Raw genomic sequence first — 20105 nt, 5'->3', positions numbered from 1 at the left:
TTTTGGTGGAAACTAGCACAGAACAGAGTTTCTGCATAGTAATTGAGCTTTACTGGGAGGCCTTATGGCTATGTTTGTGATTTTTTGAGAGAAAATGTCTGTCATTTTCTGATATACTTGTGCTTGTGTGTATTGTTTCTTACTTTCCTAGTTGCTGCACCTTCATCTGTATTTTGTGTGTTGCTTTCTGCCCTCAAGCAAGTAGATTTTCGCTCTTTTTCAATATTAGAATTGTAGAATAGCACTGATCAGAAAAACAAAAGACAGCTTTGAACTTGACTTTAATAGAGATAAAGAAAATTCATATGCCATGGTCCATTACCATATGGCCTCCTCTGTTTGATAAGCAGTGATACATGGCCACATGCAGCTCATTTGGGAGGGAGTTTTATTGCAGTGGACTCCAGCTGCTGCCCTATTGCCTTAATTTAAATGTTTTAGGTCAGCTACTCCATGATTCTCTTGTGCTGTAGAATGCCCTTCTCTGTTTTCTAGTTCCCAGTCAAGAGAGGATAGAAATAAAATATATAGGTGCTATTACTTTATTTTATTCCAGTAACTGTTAACTTTTTCTCATCAATTAATTGCAAGCCACTGGCTCCTGCTTCAGTTATGCTTGAGAAAAAAAAATATTTTTTTTAAACCAAAAAGGATGTTTTCCACGTGCAGACATCAGAGTAGACTTGTATAGATTATGAAGATATTTGCATAGTTGCTTTCAGTTACAGGGAATTGTTTCTAAAATGGAGAACGTCTTAGAAATTCGTTCAGTACTTCCTTAACAACAGCTTTATGGTAATTTTTTATTAAATACCTCTAGGTTCTTGCATATATTTCTTCAACACTGCACTCATGGGATTTAAGGTAAATCCTGTGAAATGTTTGCCACCTATGCAGATTTTTAAGCACTAATTGAGGATCTGGGCATCCTGTCAGGTTTTTCCTGTGGCTTTTTTGAGCTTTTGCATGAATTTTGCAGTTCTCTTACTTAGAGGTTTTTACTTGACAACCCATCATCAGCTCTTCCTTTATTTTTCATAAATTATCTCTCTATCTTGTTCCTCTTCTTTCTCCTCATATAATTACAGGACCCAGTCAGTCTACTCTGTGTCTGTGCTATCTTATTTGTTTGTTTTGTTTTAAAGTTCGGGTTTTTTGAAAGCAATAATATTTTGTTGTTAGTTTTTGCCATTATCAAATTCACATGCTTGTTTTAAATGTTGCCATGATAAAGATTCATGCAGGAAAGAAGAGTGAAGAGTTCCCCTGTAAATTAAAGGCCATCAAATATGAAAAATACTAGGAATGTGACTTCCTTGGGTTTTTTGTTTGTTTTTCCTCCTTGCACTATAGCAGAGAGCTGTTGATTATCTACCAGTTAAGCAAGCATTTTAAAAACAGAAGAATGCCTTTTAAATTGATGGGAATTTCTCATCCTGTGTGTTGGGATAGGTGAATGCGAATCCACAGATCTTCCCTTAAAAGTGTACTCCACCTGGTTGGTTCAGATGCCTTGGTTGGCATGGAGATGTTGGTGTTGGCAACTGTTGCCACAGGAAGGGAGATTTGAACCTCTGTGTTTACTTTGTTCTGCCTTGTATTAACCTTTTTTTCCTTAGTCAGCGCCTACTTCAAGGAAAAGAAGTCCACTAACATGAAATTACTTGGTATTCTTGCAGACAAACCTCAAAGTGACATCAGAGCCCCTTCAGGACGGGGAAGGATGCAGAATGCTCATGATGGATCTCACATATCTGCAGAGAAGCAGCTTGAACTCAGACTTAGAGACTTTCTTTTGGACATTGAAGACAGGATCTACCAAGGAACATTAGGGGCTATTAAGGTATTTGTGAAGTGTAGAATACTTAGGAGCATGGTGGTGCCGTCAGGTCTGTAGTGTAAATGAGAACTCTTGCATGTTACGGATTTTACTAGAAGCATAATTAAATTAAGAGTAGACAGTAATTGGCACTAAAAGTTCGTGGCCTTTGATTCTTTAGAAACTACAGTTTGTGTGTTCCTTCAGGTTGCAGACAGACAGTCTTGGAGAGCAGCCTTAGAACATGGGAGGTATGAGTTTCTGAATGATGAAAACAAAGAAAATGGTATAATTAAAACTGTGAATGAAGAATCTGAAGAAATGGAAGCTGATGAGCAAGAAAAGTTTATTGTGAAAGACAGGTAAGAGCTGTTGTTTAAAAGATGTCTGTTTTCTTGGAGTTCTGTGGCAGTGTTGTTTGGGGGTTTTTGACCTTCAGATTCTTAGAATGGTGTTTTTTAAGATTTGAGTTACAATCTGTGATTTTTTTGAGTGAGTTTGGTTTATATTTTCTAAATGACACTGTTCTGTTGCAAGACAGACTGGGACACCTGCAGGTCAATTTTTACAACTTCTGCTATTTGGATATTACATTGCTCAAAGTGATCATTGTAGTTATAAAATAAGAAATATGTTAATTTGATTTAAAATCATTTAAGATGCAGAGAAAAATTAATGTGGTAACTTCTGTTTGTTTTCTAGAAGAAAAAAACAAACAGAAAAAAACCAAACCCATTTTGTGGAAAGAGTAGGAGTGTTTAAAAGGGAAAATGGTAATAGTAACAAATTGCTGGTTGAACTGGGCAGTGTTCTTCATGAGTCACAGTAAGAACTGCCAGTGCAACAGGCCGTGGTCTGGATTAACCTTTAGCATTGCAGCAAAGCAGAGCTACATGATGATGGTTATTCTGTAGAGCAAACTATGACATAGTAGAAGAGGAGAAACCTCAAATCATACAGTGTGGCAACTATAAAACTACTTTGTTGATTTTTTTTTTTTAAAGAATCTTTTGAGCAGGTGTGGGACACTGTACCATAGCAGTGTTGTGAATCAAACTATAGAAATGATGATTATTTAAAAAATACTTAATTCTCTGAAGTTACATACTTTTCAGAAATATCTACTTTATTTTACTTATTACATATAAAACTGTATATCTCAAACAGATGTGAATGTTGATGTATTGCAAGAAAAAATAATTGGAGGTCTTTAATGTACTAACATACTATTTTCTCATGTGTTCTGTGAGTTTTTCTGCAATTAGACTTTTAATTTATGAAAGCTTTATTTCTGGGTGATTCTTGAATGCTGTTGTAAATGTAGGAGTAGAAATAATAAAGTTGTTCAAGGCTTTTTTTCCTTTTTACTTCAGTGTGTTGGATTAGTATTTTCATGGAAGACTGCTTCGGATCAGAGTTCTCTGGTTGCCTATAAAAAGATAGGGTCAACCTTCTTTATATTAGGGATGCAATTTACAGACATTTGTTTCCTGAAAATCACAAAATAGAAACATTCCACTGTTTTAATGAAAAAGCTCAAATTTTTCTGTCTCCAATTACCTTAGGCACTTGCTTCCATTGCCAGCTCTCATTTCAAGTGTAGAAAACTTGTTGCTACCCCCCCTTTTTTTTTTCTTTTTCGTTTGATATTGACTCCCTAAAAGTTTCTGAATTAATTCTACTCTAATATAAAGTCTTGCATATTAAAACAGAGAGCATGGGATTCTGAAATCATGTGACATATTGCTTTTGATGCTGGGCTTTTTATCTACCTCAGAGCAAGTGACATCTCATTAAGACCTTGGAGTTTGACTAGTGAAATGTAAATAACTATGCAGGGTTTTTTTGTTTGCTTTCAGCCTCTTGAAATGTGTGGGATTGCAAAATATAATGAACAGCTTTTAAGTGTGAAAAAAGAACAGGGGCAACCAAAAGCATTGCTCATTCACCACAATAAAGCAGAATCCAGACAGTCTTAATTATTTATTTTTTTTTATACACCCCAAGTAGAAATTGAATTTTATTTTCATTAGTGCGAGTTTCTCTCCTAATCTGTACTTAGATTGTAGTTCAGGAGGATTAACTGCACTTTGAAATCATTACTGAAGTATTTGGTCCAAGAAGGCTATTTCATTTGAAACCTACCTTTCTTTCTTTTTTTTTTTTTTTTACATAAAAGATTAGTATTTTAGAAAAATTCTTCAAGGATGAGAATTTAATAATGAACAATCCTTTGTTTAACATTCTAAAAATACTTTTTGATTTTATTTAATTTATTTTCTTTTCAAAAATTTTGTATATTGTGAGGATATGTGTAGTCGAACTTCTACAGATAGAAGTACTGTAAAGGCAACACTTCACCACTGAAAGTGTTTTCAGTGGAATATTGTTTGGATTGTACTTTTCATAGAAATCTTTCATATGTTGATAGATGTTGCACCAAATCTTCTTGGAAATCTTAATTGTGTGGAAACATCATCCACATTTCTTGGGATCTAGATAACTTTGTTACCTGAGATGATTTATCTAGATTAATTAGGCTCACAAAGTAAACTATAGAACTGGGATAACTGATGACACTTCTGCAGTATCTGTTCACATCCCTAGTCCATGCATGCAAATAAAGTGAAAATAAAAATCTAATGTGGATATAGTCTTGTATGAATATCTGTGGTGTTAAATTCCAAGTATGTTAAACAAAAGAGGTAATTTCAAACTTTGCCATTCTAGACTCGTTGGGTTAAAAACTGAAGCTCCAAGTGCTGCATCAACAAGTACCAGTACTCCTCAGCCAGTGAATAACGTAGTCCACTACTTGGCATCTGCACTGCTCCAGATAGAGCAAGGAATTGAGCGCAGGTTTCTCAAAGCACCTCTTGGTAAGCTATCAGAATGGAAATATTTGTTCCTAATTTTGTGTAAGATTTTGTAACAAAAAAACTCTGTCACCTTCCCCCCCACAAAAAAAAAACCAAAACCACACACAAAAAAAACCCACCACACACCCAAACCCATTTGCTTCATTTTTTAAGACTGGATGCTTTTGAGGGATGTGTTGGGAAAAAGAACAAATAACTAGCCTATTGCTATGTACACTGTGAAATTAAATAAGTTTGTCAGTTTACAAGGCCATAGAAGATCATGAGGAAATGTTAATTTTTTCTTACTATTCTACATATTCTGAATTATATGTACTAAATAAGCACATATTTGACTCTTAAATACATTCCTGTTTAACCTTGGATCGTTTAAATGCTTGTGGCCCTACGATTACACTGATGCATTGGTAGACAAATTGTACCCTTAGGCAGCAATGTGTGAGCTTTCTGAGTGAATACTCTAATTCAGCATCATGAAACTATATAATGAGTTTATCTTGTGTGGTTTCAGATTGTAAAAGTGTATTCCCCTTTTTTTGCTGTTTTTTGTGAAAGCTGTGTAGGTCTTGCTTATCTGGATCACATGGTTCAGCAATAACAAAACATTTACAGAAAAATATACTAAAGATTTACACTATAGACATACAGAGCCTCAGGTTTTGTGCTTATGCTGTAAAACTTGGAAACAAAAGGTTGCAAGAAGACTTTTAAACCAAAGCATGATTATAACTTGACTTTGTCACATATTCCTTTCTTTAATTCCTCTTGGGGATTCAAGGTGCATAAAAGGCACTCTTACTCAGTCATCACTTAAGTCTGGATTTCTTAGGGTGCTTTTGTGATTCAAAACTCTGATTTTTGTCTTGGAGAAGTGTGTTAAGGTGGCTTATCCTTCCCAAGGCAGCAGACTTGGCCAGCCTTCCCTTCTGGATGCTGCACCAGGGAGGAGCTGTGGTCAGTGCTTGGCTGGAATGCTTCACCTCTCACCCTAGAGCATGCAGCAGGGCTTAGCAGTGCAGCACATACCAGGGGTCCTCCTGAGCATGAACTGCTACACATCCTATTAAATGGATACTCTTCTGATAATGACTACGCTCAAAATCCTCAGGTTCTGGCATATTTTGGTGCCATAGTTGAAGGTGAAAATGCAGGTTTTGTTGTTAACACTTAAACATTAGTGCCCTATGGCACAGTTGACCTAAAACTTTCTGCATCTTGGCTGCTCCTGCGTGGAGTCTGGATATCAGTTGCCACTGAATATGGGTTTGAGATTGATTTGTGCCAGGAACTGACATGCAGGCAAGGATTCCCTTCCAAAAGCTTTCATTATCAGTGTAATGACCTCTAGAAGAAGGAAATGCAGCAAATTATTTGAAATTAAAGGGGAGAGCAAAGAAGTGGTTTAAACAGCAGCTGTTAAAAAGATGGGGCAACCTGAGTTAGAGGGAAAGGACAAAAGCAAAGTGCCCCTGAAGTATTGGAGAGAACATGTTTTAATAATCCTCCTGAACCATTTATTTTTTTGGTCCCAACCTTGCTGTAGTCTAATAGTTCATGTTTTTTCCTGACCTTTTGATGGTGATGAAGCTTCTTGTTTGTTTTTAACATGAGAATCCTGTTTTCCTTTAGATGCTTTATACTGTGGGACAAAGAACATATAGAGAGAGTACAATCTTAAATTATTTGCATGTCTTAAATCTCCTCTGTTTGTTTACCATGCTGTGCCTGTGCATCTCTTTTGCTCGAAGAATGGTACTGCTGTAAGATTACAGTAATTTATAGAATAAACTGCATAGCTGAGGGAGCAGCAAAGATCCCAGGTCTCCTCTGCTCTGGCTTACTGCCCTTACCATTAAGTAACAGTGTCAGGTTCCCTCTTTTCCTTGCTTTGCGTTGTGCCAAGTGTCTCATGTTTTTGGTTGTGTAATGGGCCACTTTTAGCTGGACACAAGTCTGAATGAAGACAAGATTCTAGTTTTGTCACTTGAGAGTACTTGGAGGAGCTGCAGCTTTGAGTGTCAGTAGTAAAGAAAGCTTAAAACGCATGCCTATTTGCTGATAATTTCTGATTTCTGGGCAGTCAGTTATATGAAAGGTGCTCAGACATAGGGAATTTCTGGACATGATCAGAGCTGCAACTGCAAAGCATCAAGGAAACCTGTGCTTTTGAGAGGCATCTGGCAAACTAAGCTCTTCAGAGGCGAAGAAATTCTGGATGGAGCCCTTTCTGGATATAACTCTTCACTGTTTCAGACATGTTTTACATGCATAATCTTACATTCAGCTTAAACTGCCCAGGTAGAAACAATGTCTTTGCATGCTAGCACAGCAAGTTCTGTTTCTTAGTTTGCAGCTCATGTATGTATAACAGAAAAGAAAAAAAAAGCTTTCTATTTAGAGTTTCAAGGAGTGCTCGTAGTGTCACTAAGCACCGCTTGCTCGGAGGGAGTGCCTTGTGCTCAGAAGTGTGGTGCCCTCTTTCATTGACACTCCTAGAAAGTACAACAATAGTTTGTAACAACCAGGTTTTGGTTTGTGGACGTTTTGGTTTTGTTTGCCTGTTCTTATATAGATCATTGTGTTTAGAGGCTTTTTTAATGGAACCAACATCCCTTAAAGAAAATGCCTGCATTCCTAATGTTAAACCTGACAAGCCCAGCTTTTTAGGCTGGTGTAATTATTACTGAAGTAAAAACATTGGAAGTCAAACGAGTGCTAGTAGTTGTGTTTTGCTAGCAGTACAGGGGAACGCTTTTGGTAATAAGAGTACCCCTGCATTTCTGCTTTAAAGCAAGCTGAACATGTTTTGTCTTTGTCACTACTTCAGTGGTTGTCTTCACTGCAGATTTTCTTCTCCCTCTGTTCCTCCTTCACTGTGCTCTGTTCCTATTAGGAAATGGAGCCATACTTAACAGTTTTTAGTTTTCACTCTATTTACAGCTCCTAGTACTAAAGACAGCACAGTGACATAACTGGCAAGTTTGTCCTGGTGGCCTCCAGGGTGCAGAGCAGACAAAGGGACCCAGCACAGCAATAAAAGGGCCAGCTGCTCCTCTCTGCTCCGTTTTTGTTCTGAGGCTCTATCAGGCTGCCAAGAGCCCCACTGGTGATTCTGATAAGTTCAGAGTTGAGGTGCATACCAAATATTAAAGTGGAAAAACAAGACAAGACTGACATGGAAGATAGCAATACAAAAGGAGATCTGGAAACCCCAGAAACAGCACCCTCTGCCTTGCAGAGCTGCTAGATGGATGCTAATCTTCTGTTGTCTGGTGATTAAATGTAACATGACTTGAATAATTGTAGGCATTTCTTAATTATGAACTGCATTCTAGAAACCCTTTCATTACACACTAGATATAAAAATTAGTTTTTTCTTCCTTTAGTCTGGCTCAAGGTAATGTTTGGGGAGAATCAGAAAAAGGGGAGTGCAGCTTGCAGAACATGTTTTTCCTGCAAGAATTTTGAGTTAAGATGTAAAAAATCTTTTTTTTTCTTCTTCTTCTTAATGGCTGTTTGGAAATTCTGAAGTGCTATTGCTCAGATAAAACTATGTTTGGGGAAGAACAAATATAGTCCACTTCTATTGTGCATTTTGCTTCCTTTTTGTTATAGATTGCTTTTCCTTGCATTTCAAAATACTTCACAGTGGAAAATTAGGTCTCATCATTCCTATTACATAGACATGAAAATTGAGGTGTAAAATAATGGAGTAATTTGGTTGCTCTGGAGTTTATTGAGGCAGCCATACAAAAACTCTGCTTTCTGTACTAGTGTAGGATTTCAGTCATAAAGCATCCTTCAGATTTCCATGCAAAAGGTTGCATTCTAATTAATGAGAGCACCTTTGTGACTGATACTGGGAAGCATCTACCTCCTTTTTAGCTTGTGCCATGCACTCCTTGTAGGACAAAAATCAGTTTTTTCACTCCTTTTTGCTTGTTGTTATTCCTTTTCTTTCTTTCTAGATTTTCATTTTTTGTTTCCTTTGCTCCCAAAGTTGTCTTTTCTCTTTATAGTTTTTGTCTTCATAACAGCAGAAGATATCTCCCAGCAGTGAACTGGGATAGGATTAGTATATGTGGATGCTTTGTTCTTGTGCTTTCATTACTTACCAGCAGAGTTTCATGAGCGAAGGCACCAAAGGTGGAAGTGGGCTTTTTTATAATGAAGAATTATTGTTCACTCTTCAGAGAAAGCATTCAAAGACAGTGCCTTGCATTTAAAGCAGATGACCTTTACTATGGCTCTTAATTCCTGGGAGAATAATTTCATTATTTTAATATTCAAGAACTGCTACACAAAATTATCAAAAGGATGTTGTTTCACATGGACAGGAGAGCTTGAGGGCTCCTTGAGGACTGTGCACATAAACCAGCTCTATTTTTGACATGCTGGGAGGTTCATGATTACCTAGACCTGTGAAGTTGTTGGCTGAGAGAGAAATCTCTGGTCAATAAGCTGCTCCTGTAGCCAGTGTTACTGGAGATGGACAGAAAGGTAAGGGAGAGTCTTAGAGCTTTCAGTTTGTCTTCTGTTTGTAGCAGGAGTCAAAGTAAATCCTGACATGCAATTCCTCCATGCACACGATTCTCTTATCCTTCCCTGCTACCTTTTTCCAGGTGCACATGTTGGGAACTACTGTTCTAGTTAAATTTTTGGACTATAAAGGTATGGATTGTAAGAATTAATTACAAAACAATCTGCCGCAAATGAAAAAGGTATTTGAAATAACTTTATGAATTTAATGTTAGGTAATGCAGAAGAGAATAGAAGGAACCACAGGGGGGATAAAAAGAGGAAGAGAGAGGAAGACAAGACTAGTCAGAGAGATGGTAAATTTTAAATGTTACTTATATTGCTAAGAATTAGAAAGTATTGAATATTTTAGCAAGTTTTTTTTTACTTTAGTAATTTTGTAGTCAGTTCCTTATACTGAAATAATTGCAGTATTGAAGGCAAAAGTTTAAACACAGGTAGTAAAACTAATAGAGCTCTAAGATTGGAATTAATTTTTTTTTTTTTTTAATTTTTTTTTTTTTTTTTTAATTTTTTTAGTTTTAAAATTATTTTTATTTTCTACATCCAGACATAAAGAGCTGGATTTTCATTTTATCACTTTGGGACAGAAATCTGCATGATCACATAATCCTTTCTCCACACCCCACCCTCCCCCCTTCCTTTTATATGCCTCCATTGTTGGTTTGTTGGGGTTTTTTGTGGTTTTTTATTTGGTTTGGTTTTTTTTTTCTAATTTCACAGCGTTGTGCAACTATATCCTTTCTAGAAATACTAAAATGGAAAACCCTTTCCTGAACTCAATTAGCTATTGACAGATGAGTGCACAGATCTGTCAAACAACTTCATTTGCATTGCAGCAAGGCTTGAAGAGCTTATCTGACAGAGGGGTATCCCACTGTGCAGTGTAGAGCTGTTTAGACACAAAGGAAGAGGCCGTTTCTCCCACTAAGTTAACAATATAAATGAGAAAGATGATGGATGGAAGAAAAAAGTCTTATTCTTATTTTACAAATTGGGATCTGAAGCAGCGGGTGTTGCTTGGCGTGTTGCATTCAGCAGCAGGACGTGCTGGAGCAGGGCATGGGCAGTAATTTCTGTCTCTGTATTTGGCAGTGCACATATTTGTTGTGTTGTGTGGTGCACTATGTTGGTTAATCAAGCTAGAAATAAGTGCTAAAAAAAAGTAATAATGCCCAAGCTGCTATTGTCATCAAGGAAATGCTATATATATGCGTAAGAGCAAGTGTCTTTGCTAGAGATATAGTAGAAATCTCCTGCAGAACCGAGAACTGAAGTGGGTCTCGTGTTAAGGTCTAGTGTTCTGACAAGTGGGTTTAGTTTTCATCTTACTGAATTTTAAAAAATACATTGGGAGATACACTGCAGTACTGTGAAATGGGGCTTGTCCACTATTGTTAGTATGACTGAAGTTGAGACAAGAAACCAAAGGATCACGTAGTAGGAAATATTTAAAAATTTGTATTTGTAGTTCAGGAGTGGCTCTTATTTCACTGATGAAACTGTTGTCTGTTTGTTTACCTTCTGCCTTCTCCCATCTCTTCCCTTGTGCTGCTTGCAGCTAATGCAAATGTATGCAAGATTAGGCAAATCCTGGCAGCCAGTTGATGAGAAGGCAGAATGGTGTTGCCAAGAGAGCAATTTGTCTCATTTTTGTTCTTTTATTTTATTTGTTATTAGTTATTTTCTCTTCCTGCTCCTTGGGAGAAATAATTTGGCAGGCAGGTGGATCATAGGCCTTGCCTGTGCCCACTGTGACTACTGCAGCTGGCAGGGCAGTGTTTTATTCTGGAGTGCATCATTAATCAGCTAGAGATCACACAGTAATAACTGAACTAGCCTTTTTAGACGATAAATCTGTGGACATTGCTATAGTCAAAAACCTGCTATATTTTCTCTCTCCTTAAACCTTCTTGCTTTAAAATGCAAGAAATAGCTTTCAACAGGCATCAAGAAATTCCCTTTCTGCTCAGCAGCAGCAGTGCAGGGTGTCATTTATACCTTCTCGTTTCTCTAGCTCCTCAAACTTCTGTAGTTTCATTTTGCATATAATTCCATTTGCTTCTGTAATTTCCAGCTGCTCATTCATGTTTGGCACCACCCTCTTGCTAGTCTGCAGGGGGATTTTTGTGGCTGCTTTGGCCTGGATTGCAAACAAAACCTGCTTGAAAATACTATATAATTCCTCAACCTTGCTCCCCCCCTCATTTACTTCTACTTAATTAGGATTCCAGGTCTTACCCTGCTTTGCCACTGGGTGTATATCACAGATGCACATGTACTATGCTGCTTATAAAATATCAGGAAAACAGTTATATTTCTACCATTCCAGTCACCCAGCCTGGTTAAGCATACAGATGTGCAGGTTCCTGTGAAGGCAGCACAGGGCAGGAATGAAGGTGCTGAGGTGTGAGGAGAGGGCTGACGGATTGTCTGCTGGAATGTACTGGGGCAAATGCAGTTGGGGAGAGCCCCTTTTGCCACTGAAGTCTCTGTTGAATGCTAGGTACTTTAAATGTAAATATTTTGAATCTTCAAAATGTACATACAAGGGAAAGTAAACTGGGAGTATGTGTTTTGCTTTGTTTTTTAATCTTAAGTAATTTTCTTGTATACTTTATGAATTGAATCAAATTGCTAGGTTTCCAAGTTGACAACTGAGATTTTTTTGTCTTATTCATTGTCCTGTGTATGTGCAAGCTCTAAGTTGAATTGGTATGGAAGTGTAGAATCTTTGGGCTTCTGCATCTTGGATTCCAAGGAGAGAATACTTGAGTTTTGAAGAGATATGACAAAGAGATGTGACAAAATACTATCTATGTTTACTACTGATATCTGTTTTAAAGTCAAAGCCTTACCTCATAGTCTAGGATAACCTGGATGATTTTTAAAAAGAAGCTGCTTAATTTTGGATTTGTTTTTGTTTTTCTTTCCTTTTTTTGTAAAATTCCTTTCTTTAATGGAAGATGCCAGTGATGGTGGACGGTCCTATAAGACAGTTTTGGATCGCTGGAGAGAGTCCCTTCTTTCATCTACCAGCTTGTCCCAAGTGTTCCTTCATCTGTCCACGTTGGATCGAAGTGTCATCTGGTCCAAGTCCATCCTCAATGCTCGCTGTAAAGTGTGTCGAAAGAAAGGGGATGCTGAGAGCATGGTGCTATGTGATGGCTGTGACCGAGGCTACCACACCTACTGCATCAGGCCCAAGCTGAAGGTATCTGAGGAGAAGTGACTGCTTCCTTTTCCTGCAAAGCTTGAGTAGATCTTACAACTTCATTGCCTATTTCCAATGCTTTCTTTCCTTTTTTAATTCTGTCCCTAGGTCATTCCTGAAGGAGACTGGTTTTGTCCAGAGTGCCGACCCAAGCAGCGCTCTCGACGCCTCTCCTCCCGGCAGAGACCTTCTGTGGAAAGTGATGAAGAGACTGCTGAACGACTGAGAGAGGGGGAAGAGGAGGCAAACTATGATGAGATGGGACAAAGTGAGGATGAGCGTTATGATGAAGAGCAGGATGAGGAGGATGAATCTCAAGAGGAAGAAGATATATGGTAAATAGGCATATGTTAAAGCAGTTTCCTACTGAAGTGTCATCTTGATTATTAGGTAGAGTTGTTCACATGAGCACATATGTTCAAAAACCCAGTCTGAAAAATGTTGTGTTTTTTTTTTAAATCACAGCTTTTTATGAATTTGGTGCTTTGTGAATATTAACAAAAGTGAGGTTCACTGGACTTAGACTCAATTTCAGGATAAAAATTTCAGCCTTGGATATGTGGGTGAGAGGTGGCCATCAGAGTTGCAGTTCTTGTACATTTTCTGTTTGAAATTAAAGTGGACAGAGTTTCAAACAGTAAATATTTTCTGGAGGAAACCTGGTGTTGTTTTTGTCAATTTTTTACTAGATGCATGCAGTAAATATTGGAATGTTAGAGGAAGACAAGGTCATTTGTTGGAGGCTATGTAATACTGGGAGGACTTGAGCATTTCTGCAGTAGCTGTTTTGGAAAAGAAACAAAACAAAATCTAAAAGCCACACCAAGAAACCCCCTACCGAAACCAACCCACCAAAACCTCTAACTGAATAATCCACTGTGATCATTTCAGTAAAGTAATGGATTTGAGGCACATGCCAGGAGTGTACATGCTGAAGGAAACTTTACTGATTTTGGAGTATTTTTCTTCCTTTTGGTGCAGTCTTTGAATTCACGTGAAGCTTATTTGCAACTCTGACTGTTGGGATTCAACAGCTGGAGAGAACTTGCATCTCCTTGAAAAGTAAATGTGTCTGGAACCTTCCTTCTCTCTTGTAATGGAAGGAGAGTCTTGAGTATTAATTATAAACCCCGAAGTGCATAACTTTTATACTTAGGGTTTTAGAATTGCAATTCATTTATGTAGCTGATCATATTGTTAAAAAATCCTAGTATTACAGTTGCTGTTAAAATAATTTAAAGGAATTGATACCTGCTGCTCCAGTTAAAGCATTCTTATTACATAAGCTGCAAGGGTGATCAGAATTCTGATCATTTCTTTAAAGTATATGCTCGACATGATATATAATTAAGATACTTCGGAGCAATATTTAAGATAATGGTAATTGTATGACTGCATCAGCTCAAAAGCCAGCTGTTGTACCAGTCCAGCCTTGAAGGGTTTGTTTGTTGTTTTTTTTTAATGCTGAATTAGAAAACTCTGAGAGAAAATAGGGGAATGGAATTCTGGGGTAAATAAACAATAAACATAATTGTTATTTTTTGTAGCCCAGCAAAGCCAGGAAGACACGAGGTCAAGTTTCCATTAAAAATGAGAGCAGCAAAACTCAATAATCCTTTCTCAAGTCACAGCAGCCAGCGTCAGGCAAGATACGCATCTCGGAGTCAGCAAAACACACCTAAGCAAACTGAATCTTCATCTAAAGTTACCAGAAGGGGGTTAAGAAAGGTAAAATCAGCCCCTGCATCAGTGACAAAGCCTTCTTTAAGACTTACTAGCCGGACCACTCGTCAGAGCCAAAGTTCATTGCAAGCAGATGTATTTGTGGAATTACTCAGTCCTCGAAGACGACGAAGAGGGAGAAAGAGTGCTGATAATACACTGGAAAACAGCCCTTCCAATTCTCTCGGGTTTAGAATTGTTGATACTGCAGACTCAAGTGAACGGCTTAGGAAGTATCCAGTTTCTGCTTCAAAGCTTTCTCTTCCTGTTACTGAACCCAAGAGAAGAGGCAGGAAACGACAATCCACAGGTTAGAGAAATGTGTTTGTCCACAGCGAAATCCACATTCTGTTCTCACTGAAATATTTGTGTGGTAGATCACAGAGACTGGAAGTGGTGGTTGAAGGCTTTTTTACCACTTCCAGTTTCCAAGGCAGTTTCCTTCTTTTGCTGTGACAGAAGTGAACCTTAAAAAAAAAATTCAGTCATCCAAAGAACAAGTATATATTTGCCAAGGAGATGTATCCATATTTGAAAATTCATATTGGCACACAATATGGAAAAATTGCTAATATGTGGATAGAAAATGCAGAAGTTATATTTATGCCTTAACTCATGCAAATACGAATTATTTACTTATAGCTTTTATGGGTTTGTTTTATTAAACAGTGGAGGATGCAGACAGGTGTAGGCAAGGTACTGAAATTAGGAATATTTCTGTCTGATGGGGTGTTTTTGTTTTTCAGAATCATCTCCTCAGACCGCATTGAGCAGGAGAAGTTCAGGACGTCAAGGAGGAGTCCATGAACTCTCAGCTTTTGAACAACTCGTAGTGGAACTGGTACGACATGATGACAGCTGGCCTTTCATGAAACTGGTTTCCAAAATCCAGGTAACTGACAGAACTGCAGAGGAAATGACAATGGCTGAGAGTCCTGTTTGCTGCCAGTAAAACTTGGGATTTTATACCATCACCCAAAGGGGGGGATAGAGATACGCAGTGGATTCAGAAGAACTCTCACATTTCCGTCCAAATATTTGGTGCCAGAAATAACTTTTCTGATAAGGAAAAGGATCTAGAGCCTAGTGTTTTAAACGCTCTATTAGAATTAACAGTGATAGCTGTTAAATGAAGAGTTGAAATGGTGAATTAATTGTCACAGATAGCTGGAAGGATTAATGTGTCTGGATAAAAACAATGACGTACAAATGAGTGAAAGACTTAAGTGCAGAGGACTAAAGGAATTTTGAAGGAAACAAGTACTACTATTTTCCTGATAGAGTACAAGATTACACTAGAAAGTGCAAGAAGCTGGTGAATGCAAAGAAACTTCATAAGGACGGATGGAGAATTCAACTTAATTTTGATCCTAAGAGAAAGTACTGGAATTCAGTGCATTCCCGTTTGCCTGAATCGCTCACCAAGGGATAGTATCTGTATAGGTGGGGAAAAAAACCCTGTACTGGAGTGACACAGACTTTCTTCATCGTGACAGAAATTTAGGTTTAAATTTTTTGCTGCCTTCAAGCCGATGTACAGAGTAGCCTGAATGGTCAATGCACAACAAACCAGAAAAATGAAATCACCTTTCTTTTTAGTACTTACATTAAAGGTATTCCTAAAGGGAAATGAATGAAAAATATAACAATCTAATTCTGTTTCTCTACTACTTATTTGTCTAGGTTTGTTTGCAAGTTGCTCTTGATGTAGTAAGGTTACAGGTCATAACTAAGAACTTGATTTTAAAACAGAAATGATGGTGGATGTGGGTATCTTACCTGTTAAAAAAGGTCAAATTTGGATCAGCTACCTTTTCCTTTTGCCCTCTTGTCCTGCTTCGTGAGTGAGCCAGAGGCATCCTAAGCTTGGTGCTTACCTGGAATTCACAATCTGTGATCCAAATGATGAGTGCCCTTAAGGGCTGGGCAATCCTTCTCCTCCCTGCACTTTCATCACAAGAACACTGTTCAGGGTGACTGTTTATCTGTTGCCCTTGCTTAATTTGTCCTGAGCTTTCTGTCTGAGCTACAGAAAGGCTCACAACCTTTTCATCAGCACAACTAAATGGAAACTCAGGCTTTAATTTCTCGTGCAAGACTGTGAATGGTAGTGGAGTAAACAGGGTCATTACCCATGGTTAAGGAGTGTTTAATATTGTAATCTGTTACAAGAAAAGAAAAAGTTTTAAAGTCTTGGTAATGCTTATCTGCTATGCAATTTTCTTACAGTTGTTCAGAGGGTATTTAGGATTAGATGTATTAATTGAATTGCTGACTAACGTTTGTTGTGGTCTGCAGCTTTATTGATATTAAAAATAGAAGTGCAGTGCCTTAAAACCAATACTCAGCTCAGGAAATGGAGATGATTGCTTGGGTCTCTACTGAAAAACAAAACCAAAATGCTTTCTGTTTCTTAGTTACTTAGGGTTTTTTATATAGGTAGAATTTTAAGCTTCCATTTGTTTGTCTATTAATTTTTTAATTTTTTTTAAGGTACCAGACTACTATGATATCATCAAGAAACCTATTGCCTTAAATATAATTCGTGAAAAAGTGAATAAATGTGAATATAAGTTAGCATGTAAGTATTATTTACTGAAAGAGGTAATGTACTCTGCTCTCTCTCATTAAAATAAGTTACTGCCCTGCAATAGATGTGTGTCAGAGGATTAGAATGCTGATAATTGTGTTAGTTTTGGGGTGTTCTATGTTTTGGGTTGGTTTTTTTTAAGAGCATTTAATAATATTTTTAAATAAAATTTTTGAATGTATTTCTTTTGCTACCAAATACATGATGTACAGATAGATAAGAAATTAGTAGCTTTCTCAGGTTATTTCTCAAGCTTTTGATGACAGTGAGCAGCACTGATGAAATAGAAAAGGTACTGTTGTTACTGCTTGAATTTTATTTCTTTAATTTCTCCTATTATCAATAATGTTTACATGGCACTTCAATAATATGATGACAGAAACGTGACACATAGGTGAAGAAACATGACACATAAGTGAAGGCATTATTGTGCACACTCTGTAGGCTCTGTGCCATTCCGCTGTATCATACTGCTCTCTGATCACTTGAGACCTTGTACATTAACTTCCTTTTCATTTACCAGCGGAATTCATTGAAGACATTGAGCTGATGTTTTCGAACTGCTTTGAATACAACCCTCGTAACACAAGTGAAGCAAAAGCTGGAACTAGACTTCAAGCTTTCTTCCACATTCAAGCTCAAAAGCTTGGACTTCCGATCACATCCGGTAATGTGGACCACGCCGCTCCCGCGGCAAAGAAGTCACGAATCTAACCTCTGCCTTCCAAAGGATTTTTTGAGGGAATTTATTCTGTTCATTAAAATGAAATGTTAAATCACACAGTCATACCTGTCTGTATAAAGCAATAACAACTGTTTAACCACCTTGAAGTGTGGCCTGCACTATATTCTCAATGTAATATTAAGCACTCAGGAGAACGTAGGAAAGGTTACCTTTGCTACAGTTTTATTCAGTGTCTAATAATTTTGATAGATGTACTGGATACAGTACTGGTTTACAGAGGTTTTGTACATTTTTAATACATTCATGTGTCCCAATATCTTCCAGAAGTTTTTTCCTGCATCAAATGACCTTGTTTCGTCCTCTAGGTTTTGTAGGAGCTGTGGTATTGAGGGCTTTATCAACTCTGATAAAATCTTCAGCTGTGGCACAGTTGAAGAAACTGTGTGTATTTTTAAAACTTGTTTGAGCATATCTTCTCAACACTACACATGAATGAGTACAACTGCATATCTTTTAAGTACTGTACCAGTGCTGGCTGGAGGTATTCAGTCTGAGTTTATTAAGTAGATATTTATTTAGCATTCGAAGTAATTTGTGAATTTGTTTTGTATTTATAAAATTTGTACTTGGAGCTTAAAAAAAAAAAAAGTTCCATAACTTTTTAATTTTTTCCAGTGGGGTTTTATTGTTTTTGATTTTAATTTTTTTGTTTTGTTTTGTTTATTCCCCTCTAACTTGATGATAAATCAATAAATACCTTCCTGTGTCCCCAGCAGTTCTTCTAGCAATGAGTAAATTTAAAGGACTCTACTATAAGTTTCTACGTACAACTTTGGAAGTGTACAAATAAAATGACACATTTTTAAAGTATTTTGAGCTTCTGGAATTTCCTTTTGTGTTATGCTATGTGTTGCTACAGCATCTTCCCCATTAGCTTTCTAGGACAACATGCTGGAAAAAGAAGGCAGCAGAATTTGGTTTCAATGTGAGAACCCCAACCAACATTTTTGGCAGCTGCAGCCAGTGTATTCCTGGCTCCTGAGTGATGCAAATTTTCATCAGTATGTAAGGAGTAACATAAGTATGTGTTTACATTGTATGGTATTTAACTGGGGTCTTTATTATAACATTGTAAAACTTCATACCTTTGTTTAGCTGTCCAGGAGCTTCCTTAAACTATCCTTGATAATTTTATTTTCAGTATTTATTAATCGAGATTTTTTAAAACTCAGTTTAAGTCAACAGCTTTAAACCCATTTTAAGACGAGTTTTGCCCACCTGGGAGGTGTGCCAGCCTCTAAGAACATGGAGCAGAAATACAGAGGTAGGCATGGAGAATGCAGGGAAAACTGAAACATCAGGTTTGCTGCAGCAACCCTGTGTTTGTGCTGGCTTCTTGTAGCATTAAGGCTCTGTATGCTACAGAGATGACAGATACTTGCTTTGTAGTTGGGGTTTTTCTTTGCTGCTGTAGTGCTTAACTTGCCCTAAAGGTGGCAAGAATGGTCATTCCCTTCAGCCTAGGGGACAAATGGTGATAGACAGGCAAGTGATCAGTTTTGAAGAGTTTTATATTAAAAAAAAAGTTTAAAATTATAACAGTGGGAGGGAAATTGTTTAGAAATAACTGTTAATAATTAAGAGTTTCTGTGTGAGCTTTTCCTTGTTCAGAGCTGATATCTGTCTTGTCCAGCTCAAAGAACCATTTCTTGTTCCCACCACAAAGAATGCTAAACACCGTAAGGAATGTGAGCAGCAAGAATATGTCTTTGCAAGTGTAGGTTGTACTTGATATCCCTGCATCTGTCTAGTCCCAAGAGGATGTACACATCCTGGCTAGCAGGTTGCACAAACAGTTGTGCAAGTTCTTGTTTGCATGAATAGTCCCTATTGACTGATCTGTGAATTCTTTGGGGAGGGGGGTGGGCATAGTGAGCTGAACAGGTCCATCTGTGGCAGATACAATTTAAATTGTTACTGTTCCAAACCTACTTCAGCTGTTCATCCCCATCACTCTCTCCAAAGTGATTTCCTTCAATATCTTTCCCTCAGCAACAAAACTACAATTCTGAGTTTGGGTAGAGCAGGTGGGAACAGTTTAACCCAGATCTCTGCTGGTGAGGGTGGTCTTTCTGTCCCGGTGCTATTAGTGAAGTTACTGATTTGTCACTACATTTGCAAGCCTGCAGCCTCAGTTAAACATATTGAAGGTCAAATTCAGAGAAGTGCCCACTTATCTTTTTAGCAGCTGAATATTGACTTAGGCTACATGTACAATGCAGATCTTACTGTCCTTGGCCTTGGTGGTGCTCACAGGGCATGCGTTCCTTTTGTCATCTTATTGCTTGTCATATGCTCAGGCACAGAGCACGAGCCAAGCTCTCTCTTTCTGGCAGTAGACTCTTGGATGGTACTTTTCATTGCAGCTTTTTCAAACTTCAGCTATGCTATTTCTAAGAAACATCAAGAAGTTCCTTTGTGACTATTTATTTCCCTCTACATTCACCCTTTTGGAAAAAAAGGGGAATTGCTTCGTGTCTCTGCCTTTGTCTTTCAAGGGCCAGGATGTTCATGCCTGAACTTCCATGTGTAATCACAGGGAGGCTGTGATTGCCAGACCCCGAACAGCCCAACACTGCCCAGTCACTGCTCCCCGC

The 20105-nt window shown here is 37.8% G+C and overlaps 1 protein-coding gene across 3 annotated transcripts in view; it reads left to right on the top strand.

Annotated features, from left to right (window-relative positions):
* Positions 1 to 18318, top strand: part of BAZ1A (bromodomain adjacent to zinc finger domain 1A) — a 65338-nt gene extending 47020 nt beyond the window's left edge. For all 3 annotated transcript variants that reach the window (XM_030451938.1, XM_030451937.1, XM_030451939.1), the window contains exons 19-27: positions 1680 to 1843; positions 2027 to 2181; positions 4550 to 4698; positions 12204 to 12451; positions 12560 to 12786; positions 13999 to 14483; positions 14920 to 15065; positions 16667 to 16754; positions 17287 to 18318. In XM_030451938.1, coding sequence (XP_030307798.1) covers positions 1680 to 1843; positions 2027 to 2181; positions 4550 to 4698; positions 12204 to 12451; positions 12560 to 12786; positions 13999 to 14483; positions 14920 to 15065; positions 16667 to 16754; positions 17287 to 17477 — 1853 coding nt within the window. In that variant the 3' untranslated portion in view covers positions 17478 to 18318. The remainder of the gene's footprint in view (positions 1 to 1679; positions 1844 to 2026; positions 2182 to 4549; positions 4699 to 12203; positions 12452 to 12559; positions 12787 to 13998; positions 14484 to 14919; positions 15066 to 16666; positions 16755 to 17286) is intronic.
* The last annotated feature ends 1787 nt before the right edge of the window (positions 18319 to 20105 follow it).

The sequence above is a fragment of the Calypte anna genome, chromosome 5A (genome assembly GCF_003957555.1).
Source record: "Calypte anna isolate BGI_N300 chromosome 5A, bCalAnn1_v1.p, whole genome shotgun sequence".
NCBI classification, from domain to species: Eukaryota; Metazoa; Chordata; class Aves; order Apodiformes; family Trochilidae; genus Calypte; species Calypte anna.
Note: the sequence above shows the minus strand (reverse complement) of the source record. Positions and strands in the feature narration are given on the sequence as shown.